General features: G+C 46.8%; 1 protein-coding gene across 1 annotated transcript in view; it reads right to left on the bottom strand.

Annotated features, from left to right (window-relative positions):
* LOC143288314 (NADPH--cytochrome P450 reductase-like) overlaps positions 1-12,500 on the bottom strand; it is a 51,774-nt gene that overhangs the window by 28,741 nt on the left and 10,533 nt on the right. Inside the window, exons 4-8 of the mRNA XM_076596668.1 lie at positions 11,466-11,594; positions 9,180-9,329; positions 7,806-7,930; positions 2,691-2,780; positions 869-970 (exon numbers count right to left, since the gene is read on the bottom strand). Of these exons, the coding sequence (XP_076452783.1) occupies positions 869-970; positions 2,691-2,780; positions 7,806-7,930; positions 9,180-9,329; positions 11,466-11,594 (596 nt within the window). The remainder of the gene's footprint in view (positions 1-868; positions 971-2,690; positions 2,781-7,805; positions 7,931-9,179; positions 9,330-11,465; positions 11,595-12,500) is intronic.

The following is a 12,500-nucleotide window of genomic DNA, read 5'->3' as shown; positions in this document are numbered from 1 at the left end:
CACACAAACACCAACAGACACACCCACGCCACCTCCACACACACACACACACCAAAACACCGACAGACACACCCACGCCACCTCCACACACACACACACACCAAAACACCGACAGACACACCCACGCCACCTCCACACACACACACACACCAAAACACCGACAGACACACCCACGCCACCTCCACACACACACACACACACACAAACACCAACAGACACACCCATGCCCCCTCCACACACACACACACACACACACACACACACACACAGAAACACCCACAGACACACCCATGCCCCCTCAACACACACACACACACACACACACAAACACCAACAGACACACCCACATCCCCTCCACACACACACACACACACACATAAACACCCACAGACACACTCTCGCCCCCTCCACACACACACACACACAAAAAAACACCCACAGACACACCCAGACCCCCTCCACACACACACACACACAAACACCCACAGACACACCCACGCCGCCTCCACACACACACACACACACACACAGAGAAACACCCACAGACACACCCACGCCGCCTCCACACACACACACACACAAACAAAAACACCGACATACACACCCAGACCCCCTCCACACACACACACACACTCACAAACACCCACAGACACACCCGTGTCCGCTCCACACACACACACATACACACACACAAACACCCACAGACACACCCACGTCCTCTCCACACACACAAACACCCACAGACACACCCACGTCCTCTCCACACACACACACACACACACACAAACACCCACAGACACACCCACATCCTCTCCACACACACACACACACAGGTGAAGGCCAAAGCCATGCAGACCCCGTCACTCACGGTTTCTGGTCGGTCAGGCTGCCCACACGAGTGACCTCCCCTGTGAACACTCGGGCTGGCTGGTCCCCCTTGCTGAATTCCGTCAGGGTGAACTGCCGCGTGCTGCACACGTCCGTCATGCCGTCACGTCAACATGTCACCACCACCCCCACACTCCTGACACATCATGACGTCACCACCCCCACCCCCACCCCCCTGACACATACGTCACGTCATGACGTCACCACCCCCACCCCCACGCCCCTGACACATACGTCACATCATGACGTCACCACCCCCACCCCCCTGACACATACGTCACGTCATGATGTCACCACCCCCACCCCCACACTCCTGACACATATGTCACGTCATGACGTCACCACCCCCACCCCCACACTCCTCACACGTCACCACCACCCCCATACCCCTCATACATATGCCATGTCATGACGTCACCACCTCCACCCCCACACCCCTCACACATATGTCACCACCACCACCACCACCATCACACCCCTCACACATATGTCACCACCACCACCACACCCCTCACACATACGTCACCACCACCACCACCACCACCACACCCCTCACACATACGTCACCACCACCACCCCCACACGCCTCATACGTACGTCACACCATGACGTCACCACCACTACCCCCATACATACCACATATTGTGAACATGTGTATATACGCATGCACAAATGCACACACACGTAAATACACACACAAACACACACACTCACACACATGTACACGCACACCCACACCCACACACATTCACTGAATCTTCTTAACAAGATCCTAGTTGTGCAATAACTTATAGAAGGGAGGTCATATCATCAAGGAAGTCTACTTGCGGCAACTATTTCTCACTTTGGTGGTTGGGTGGGGCAGTCATTTTGGCACAACAGGGCACACATTTGGGCGGAGCAGTAATTTTGGCAGGGCAGTAATTTTAGCATGGCATGGCAGTAATTTTGGCAGGGAAGTAATTTGGCTGACCAGAAACCTGCACAGGGCAATGAAGTTATTTCGGCGGAGCAGGGCAGTCATTTTGGCAGGGCAGTAAATTGTACAACTTCCAAGGCAGGGGAGTAATTTGGGTGAAGTGGTTATTTGTACAAGGCAAGGCAGTAATTTTAGCAGGACAGGGTAGTAATTTGGGCAGAACAGCAATTGAGCAAGGCAGTAATTTGGGCAGGACATGGCAGTAATTCAGATCCTGCAGTAATTTAGATGCTGCAGTAATTTTGGCAAGACAGGGCAGTAATTTGGATGCTGCAGTAATTTGGGCAGGGCAGTGCAGTAATTTGGGCATGGCATGGCATGGCAGTAATTAGGGCAGGGCAGTAATTTGGGCAGGACAGGGCAGTAATTTGGGCAAGGCAGGGCAGTAATTTGGGCAAGGCAGGGCAGTAATTTGGGCAGGACAGGGCAGTAATTTGGGCAGGGCAGGAGTCAAGCCCTGCCAGATTGTGCACCAGTGGGTCTCTGGCAGTACAGTGCACGTTGAGCCAGTATCCAGTGTGTGTGTAGAACTATGGCATCCCATTCCACCACTGTGTTCTATGGCTCTTCAGCTATTTCTTTTATCCAGGCTTGTGTGTGCGTGTGTTTGGGGGGTGGGGGTGGGGGCGGGGGGCGGGGTGTTCTTTTGTGCTTCGTCTGACAGTGGTGCTACAGTAACGCGAACTGGAGAGAGAGAGAGAGAGAGAGGTTGGACGACAGAAAGACAAACATCTACCACCACTGACAGTGGAGCAATGACACAGCCAGACAGGTGGGGGTGCAGTATGTGAGACAACGAAGCAGCATCGGTGTTCAGACTCACTTGATGTCCTCGCCAGTGGCCTCAACGCCAAACTGCTCACACACCGCCGGCCAGAACTTCTCTCTCCACGTCACAAAGTCTTCTTCAATGCTGCACACACACACACACATACACACACACACACAGAGGCATGCACACACACACACACACAAACACACACACACATACACACACACACACACAGAGGCATGCACACACACACACACAAACACACACACACACACATACACACACACATGCATGCACGCATGCACATACACACACACATGCGTGCACGCATGCACATGCACACACACAAACACACACACACATACACACACACATGCGTGCACACATACACATGCACACACACGCACATGCACGCACACACACACACACATACACACTCACGCACACAGGCACGCACACACGCACACACGTACACATATGCACACAAGTACACACACACACATGCATACACACATAAGCACACACAGTGTGATGAGAACAAACACATGTAAAAGATGTATGAATATTGCTTTATCATGTGATGTTGTAGCCTGTGTGTTTCAATTGTTTGTCATTCGCGTGTGTGTGTGTGTGTGTGTGTGTGTGTGTGTGTGAACATTTGTTTCATTTTTCTAGTTTTGATCTGTGTGTGTAATGCGGGGTGGGTTTTTTGTTGTTTTTTTTTTTTTTTAAATACCTGTTGCAATTCTTGATTTAATCAACTGACATGACCTATTTATATTTTTCTCTCTCGCCTATATTTCAAATTATATGCATATGTTTGTGTGGGGATGTTTGAGTGAATGTTTTTAGTGCTATTGTAAAGCGCATAGAGCTTCAAGAATATGCGCTATAGCAAGAAGTCTGAATAAATAAATAAATAAATAAATGTATAATGACAGTAATCACTTAACACACATGTACACAAATGTATGAATGAGGAGACAAACACTTTTACACACACACATACACACACATGGGAACACACACATACACACACACACACACACACACATACACTCACATGGGAACACACACACACACACACATACATACACACACACACACACACACACACACACACACACACACATACACACACACACACACACACATGGGAACACACACAACCACACACTCACAGTCACACCCACCCAAACGTGCGAACACAAATACACGCACACAGAAACAACGCCACCCCCAGTGGCCCCACATAGACACATCAAGTCTTTCACTACTGTTGGAGTATGGAGGGCCACTACAAAATAACCATTTCATGCCCTCAACAAACATCAAACATTCCCAAATGCACAGCAGGGTCACATAAAAATTGAGAAAACACAAACGTATTTTAATCCCAAAAAAAGTATCCAGACAACATTTGCAAATCTAATTAGCTTACTAAAGCTAAAAATGACAATTCTGCCTCCTTTGACCACACCACAGGAATTAAAAACCCATTTCAAAGACAAACATTTTTCAAGCACATACCTTTTTTGTAACTGATCACACTTTGTACATTCCATTACAAACTGGAACTCATCCCCAATCACAGACACGTTAAAAACCTCACAAAACCCTAACTCTTGTGGTATGCCTTTGCATCTCCATATTTTTATTTCCAACTTTTGATTACCACTTGCAAATTTGAAGAAGCTAATAATGTAATTATCACACATCTGACTTGCGTAATTTTTTTCTTCCAAAATCACTTGAAATTTTGACGGAACAAATACCTATTACTCGCCTCTAGAGCATGTCTCCTTAGATTTTGAAATTCATCTCTCAGAGCAATGTTGACATTTATGGAGAAAGATCCCCTCTCTGAGGACTGAGCATCCTAAACTAAGTCACACCATTTCTGTTCAAATTTGGCTGATATCATTTGTATTTGGATTTGTATTTCTTTTCATCACAACAGATTTCTCTGTGTGAAATTCGGGCTGCTCTCCCCAGAGAGAGTGCATCGCTACACTACAGCGCCACCCATTTTTTGGTATTTTTTCCTGCGTGCATTTTATTTGTTTTTCCTATTGAAGTGGGTTTTTCTACCGAATTTTGCCAGGAACAACCCTTTTGTTGCTAAGGGTTCTTTTACGTGCGCAAAGTGCATGCTGCACACAGGACCTTGATTTATCGTCTCATCTGAATGACTAGCGTCCAGACCACCTCTCAAGGTCTAGTGGAGGGGGAGAAAATATCAGCGGCTGAGCTGTGATTTGAACCAGCACGCTCAGATTCTCTCGCTTCCTAGGCGGACACGTTACCTCTAGGCCATCACTCCACATCACTGACAAACAATTACCATTTCTACATAAATCAAATAATATCAAGCATATTTTTCCAGATTGTTTTTCGGTTTTTGATAACGCTAAGCTAGCCCCAAATTGAACCATCTCATCTCCATCTTCATTTATACACTAATTGGATAAATACCACTTTCTCCTTAAATCATTTGGGTCATAGTTTTCCTGTTCTGTTTGAACAATTCAACAAGTGTTTAAAAAAGCGTCTGAATTCTAATTCATCAAGTATAATTCCATTTTCTCAAGCCCACATTTCTGCCTCATAAAACAAAATAGGAACAGTCACAGACTGCTACATGTCCAGAACAATACTCAAAGGCAAATGTTGATTTCTGGCTGACTGAAGTAACAAAAACATGGCTTTTTGAGCCTGTTCATAAATCATTTTTTTAGCTTTGCAAAATTACTATAAAAAAAAGTGCTGTTTTGACTGAACTTGATAACTAGATACTTAAAAGAATCGACAACATGCAAACATGCATCACCAAAACTTACAAAACACACACACACACATCCCCAGAGATACACACACATAATACACCTCCAACAAACACTCCCCTCATACACACACACACACACACACACATCCCCAGAGATACACACACATAATACACCTCCAACAAACACTCCCCTCATACACACACATAATACACCCCCAACAAACACTCCCCTCATACACACACACACACATCCCCAGAGATACACACACATAATACACCTCCAACAAACACTCCCCTCATACACATACACACACATCCCCAGAGATACACACACATAATACACCCCCAACAAACACTCCCCTCATACACACACACACACATCCCCAGAGATACACACACATAATACACCTCCAACAAACACTCCCCTCATACACACACACACACACACACATCCCCAGAGATACACACACATAATACACCCCCAACAAACACTCCCCTCATACACACACACACACACACACACATCCCCAGAGATACACACACATAATACACCTCCAACAAACACTCCCCTCATACACACACACACACATCCCCAGAGATACACACACATAATACACCTCCAACAAACACTCCCCTCATACACACACACACACACACACATCCCCAGAGATACACACACATAATACACCTCCAACAAACACTCCCCTCATACACACACACACACACACACATCCCCAGAGATACACACACATAATACACCTCCAACAAACACTCCCCTCATACACACACACACACATCCCCAGAGATACACACACATAATACACCTCCAACAAACACTCCCCTCATACACACACACACACACACATCCCCAGAGATACACACACATAATACACCTCCAACAAACACTCCCCTCATACACACACACACACACACACATCCCCAGAGATACACACACATAATACACCCCCAACAAACACTCCCCTCATACACACACACACACACACACACACATCCCCAGAGATACACACACATAATACACCCCCAACAAACACTCCCCTCATACACACACACACACACACACACATCCCCAGAGATACACACACATAATACACCTCCAACAAACACTCCCCTCATACACACACACACACATCCCCAGAGATACACACACATAATACACCCCCAACAAACCCCTCATACACACACACACACACACACACATCCCCAGAGATACACACACATAATACACCTCCAACAAACACTCCCCTCATACACACACACACACATCCCCAGAGATACACACACATAATACACCCCCAACAAACACTCCCCTCATACACACACACACACACACACATCCCCAGAGATACACACACATAATACACCTCCAACAAACACTCCCCTCATACACACACACACATCCCCAGAGATACACACACATAATACACCTCCAACAAACACTCCCCTCATACACACACACACACATCCCCAGAGATACACACACATAATACACCCCCAAGAAACACTCCCCTCATACACACACACATACACACACATCCCCAGAGACACACACACATAATACACCCCCAACAAACACTCCCCTCATACACACACACATACACACACACACACATCCCCAGAGATACACACACATAATACACCTCCAACAAACACTCCCCTCATACACACACACACACACACACACACACACTCACTTCCCCACAGAGATACACACACATCCCCAACAAACATACCTCTCCCCCCCCCCCACACACACACTCACTCACACACTTCCCCACAGAGATACACACACACACCCAACAAACATACCTCTCCCTCCCCCCCCCCCACACGCACATACACATACATCCACACACACACACACACACACACACTCACTCACACACATCCCCACAGAGACACACACACACCCCCAACAAACATACCTCTCCCTCCCCCCCCCCCCACACACACATCCCCACAGAGACACACACACCCCCCCAACAAACATACCTCTCCCTCCCCCCCCCCCCACACACACACATCCCCACAGAAAAACACACACACCCCCAACAAACATACCTCTCCCTCCCCCCACACACACACACACACATACATCCACACATACATCCACACACACACACACACACATACACACACTCACTCATCCCAAAACCTACACAAACACACTCACACAGAATTACAACCGCCTGCACACACCCCACAAGACAGCCACCCCCCGTCACACACACACACACACACACACACACACATACAGTGATACACTCATCCCAACACCAACCCAAACAAACACACTCACTCACACACAGAATCACAACCGCCCTGCCCCCCCGCTCGCCCCCCCCCCCTCCGCCCCCACTCACTTTGCATCATCGTCCCCAACCCCCATGTCGTGGACTCTGTGTGCCCCCAGCTCCTGCAGACGTCGGTCCACATACTTCCCCATGGCGTTGAAATGCTCGTACGTCTTGTTCCCCAGTCCAAAGACCTGCCACACACACACACACACACACACACACACACTCACACACACACACACAACACACTCACTCACACACACACACAGACACACACACACACACACACACACAACACACACTCACACAACACACACAACACACACTCACACAACACACACACACACACACTCACTCACACACACACACACACACACACACACACACACACACAGACTGAACTGTTGGCCCAGTGGTAAACAGTCACCTGTGGATCTGCGCACACTGTGGTTCAAACCCCACACATAACACGCCTCCCTGTACAGCCACCAAAATTGCAATTACAGGAAAGCATGTGATGTCGTTATCAGGCTAGTAAGTAATAAGTTATGACGGTGGTTTTTCAGGCAATTTACACCACAATTTACCTACTCAGCGTGGTTGACAAAGGTCAGATGAATGTTATTAATGTTTCACTTCATGCCTGCATTGCAATATGCACGAAATATACCGTGCACATAGCTCCAGGAATTGAGGCTAGAACTGGATATTACCCTGGAATGATTAAGCAAAGGTTTCACCCCCCTCTGCCCCTGCTGTCCACAGACTAACTTTCTTCTACCCCCGAAAGCAAAGTATGGCTGCCTATATGGCAGGTCAAAACAGCCATACACGTAAAAGCCCACTCATATACATACTAGTCAACGTGAGAGTTGCAGCCCATGTGCAAGAAGAAGAAGTCTTTCTTCTGGATGCAAATGAGTGGCTGGACACCTGATTATGCAGTTACCCCCAAACCATGGATATATCCGCCGTCCAAAATGAAAGGCTTTAGCAAGGAGACTTTTTCCCAGTCTCCCAGCTCAAAAGATATGCAGACCTGCTAGTGCCTGAACACCCTTCATTTGTATACACATGCAGAAGATAAAATATGCACGTTAAAGATCCTGTAATCCATGTCACCCGAATGCAATCGCTGGCAGAACTCCTGAGTGTTACACACACACACACACACACACACACACACAACACACACACACACATAACACACACACACACACGCACAGAACACACACAATACACACACAAACACACACACCACACACACACACACACACAACACACACACAGAACACACACACAAACACACACACAGAACAACACACACACACACACACACACAACACAACACACACACACACTCACACACAACACACACAATACACACACACACAACACACACACACAGACACACACACACACACACACACACACACTCACAGCGTAGTTGACTCCGTCCAGATCAGCATCACCAGCCTGCAGCCACTCGTAGAACTCCTGAGCGTTGTCTGTGGGGTCTCCTTCTCCGTACGTGGCCATGCAGAACACGGCCAGGTTCTTGTCCACATCCTTCAGCTGACACAGCTCGTCCTGCACACACACACACACACACACACACAACACACACACACACACACACACACACAACACACACACACACACACTCTCACATACACACACACAATTTGCACACACACACACACACACACACACACACACACACACACACACACTGCTATTTCAACTCCCACCAGCCAAGTGCTTAAAGCGTTGTGACTTTCAATCTATTTATTTATTAAATGCTATTGTGGGGATGTTTAAAACGATAACATAGTTATATGTTTTATTAAATACTATTGTGGGGATGTTTAAGACGATAATATATATGTTTTTTTCTGTACTATTGTGGGATGTTTAAGATGGTAATATAGTTATATGTTTTATTAAATACTATTGTGAGGATGTTTAAAATGGTAATATAGTTATATGTTTTTTTCTATACTATTGTGGGGATGTTTAAGATGATAATATAGTTATAGGTTTTATTCTATACTATTGTGGGGATGTTTAACTCACTCAGTACGGCCAGTCCTCTCTTCTCCTCTACACAGACCCCTCGGATGTCCAGTGGGTGTCTAAATGACCCAACCTTTAGCTTCCGTCGTCAGAATTGTGGTATTCTTTGTCAACATTCACGTCTTCAGTATAAGAGCCTTCCGCTTGTAATATTTTGATGGTGGTAATTGGGGAGAAACGCTGTTAATGTCGTCTCTTTCGCCGTTCGTATGGAGAGAGTTAAGACAGTAATATAGTTCTATGTTTTATTCTCTGTCTGCTCTGACTGTTGTCGCTCTTTCTTTTTACTTTTCTTTCACTTTTTATGTCATTTTTCCACGTCATCCCATCATGCTGACCCAATACCCACACCCCACCACTGCCTCCTCATGCACACCCACACACATGCACCCCCCCACCCCACACACACACACACATCCACACAAAGTTGCTGGGTTTTTTTCCAATTTATTTTTGGTCTAATATCACTAAGTAGTGGAAAAAGTCTAAACTAAAGGGAAACCACAACAATGACATAACTTACTGCTACTTCTCCATCATCACACCCCTCCCTTTGTGTGTATATGCACACAGAAGATTACAATACACATGTTCAAGATTCTGCAATGCATGTCAGCGTTCGGTTGGTAATGAAAACAAGAATACACCTAGCATGCACATCCCCGAAAACTGAGTATGGCTGAGTATGGTGTGTGTGTGTGTGTGTGTGTGTGTGTGTGTGTGTGTTGTGTTGTGTTGTGTTGTGTTGTGTTGTGTTGTGTTGTGTGTGTGTGTGTGTGTGTGTGTGTTGTGTTGTGTTGTGTGTGTGTGTGTGTGTGTGTGTGTGTGTGTGTGTTGTGTTGTGTTGTGTTGTGTGTGTGTGTGTGTGTGTGTGTGTGTGTGTGTGTGAGTGAAAACCTGAGGAATGACACAGGAAACAAATGATGAGTGTCCAAAGGCAGCTGTCAGCCCGTTCTACCCAGGTAGCCAGCTTGTTGTGCAAATGACCCAGTGTCTGTTCAGTGCTTAGAGCTGGGACAGGCACTGTGTATGTATCCATATCATCATCATCACCATCATCATCATCACCATCATCATCATCATCATCACCATCACCACCACCATCATCACCATCACCATCATCATCACCATCACCATCATCATCACCATCACCATCATCATCACCACCATCATCATCGTCATCATCATCACCACCACCACCACCACCACCCTCATCATCATCATCACCACCACCACCACCACCACCCTCATCATCACCACCACCACCACCCTCATCATCACCATCACCACCACCACCACCACCCTCATCATCATCATCACCACCACCACCACCCTCATCATCACCACCACCACCACCACCCTCATCATCATCACCACCACCACCACCCTCATCATCATCATCATCATCACCACCACCACCACCACCACCCTCATCATCATCACCACCACCACCACCACCACCCTCCTCCTCATCATTATCATCATCATCACCATCATCATCATCATCACCATCATCATCATCACCATCATCATCATCACCATCATCATCATCATCATCACCACCTCCAACACCACCACCACCACCACCACCCTCCTCCTCCTCATCACCATCATCACCATCAGCAGCAGCAGGAGTGCACAGAGCCTTACCATTTCACACTCTTCAGGGTCGGCCGCCATGCCTTTCATGCCGTAGCGACTGGCGTCCTTTGCCAGACGGGTGGCAAACTCTTCTGCTGTGCCAGTCTGGGAGCCGTAGAACACAACCACATTGCGCCCCTGCAATGCAAGCAGTCTGTTTGTCAGCCAGTCTTCACCACAACTTCTTCTTCTTCTTCTGCGATCACTCGTATGCACACAAGTGGGCTTTTACGTGTATGACCGTTTTTACCCTGCCATGTAGGCAGCCATACTCCGTTTTCGGGGGTGTGCATGCTGGGTATGTTCTTGTTTCCATAACCCACCGAACGCTGACATGGATTACAGGATCTTTAACGTGCGTGTTTGATCTTCTGCTTGCATATACACACGAGGGAGGTTCAGGCACTGGCAGGTCTGCACATATGTTGACCTGGGAGATCGTAAAAATCTCCACCCTTTACCCACCAGGCGCCGTCACCGTGATTCGAACCCGGGACCCTCAGATTGAAAGTCCAACGCTTTAACCACTCGGCTATTGCGCCCGTCTTCACGACAACAACATTTCCCTGGGTGGCAGTGCCTTTCTTTTTTTTAAAGACTGGACAGTTTGAGGCTAGGGCCCAGGGACTGCTTCATTGAAACATGTGTCTAAATACCAAAATAAAGTCAAACAAAGGAAACATTTCTTTCAAAAACAACCAATCATTGAATTGACAATGCCGAAATCTGCTTAATGATAAATACTCCCACCCCTTCATTAACTGACAGCAAAACTGCAGAGCACCTCCATGCAAGCACACACAGGCCGACTCGCAGACAAAAAAAACCCCAACCTATTCCAGACCTACATCCCACCAAACATGCTATCAGAAAATAGCTGATTGTATTCTGAAGCATAACTTTCACTTAAGAGATTCTCACTTTGTATTTGTGTACTTTCAAAAAAATTATTTTCATTGTTTATCTATTCATTTGAAGTTCACTCTTTTCTGCATAGTTTACCTGTGTATCTCATTTTTATTCTTTTCTGCATAGTTTACCTGT

Source organism: Babylonia areolata, chromosome 12 (assembly GCF_041734735.1).
Source record: "Babylonia areolata isolate BAREFJ2019XMU chromosome 12, ASM4173473v1, whole genome shotgun sequence".
Classification (NCBI taxonomy): Eukaryota; Metazoa; Mollusca; class Gastropoda; order Neogastropoda; family Buccinidae; genus Babylonia; species Babylonia areolata.
This window is presented reverse-complemented; position numbering and strand designations above follow the sequence as displayed.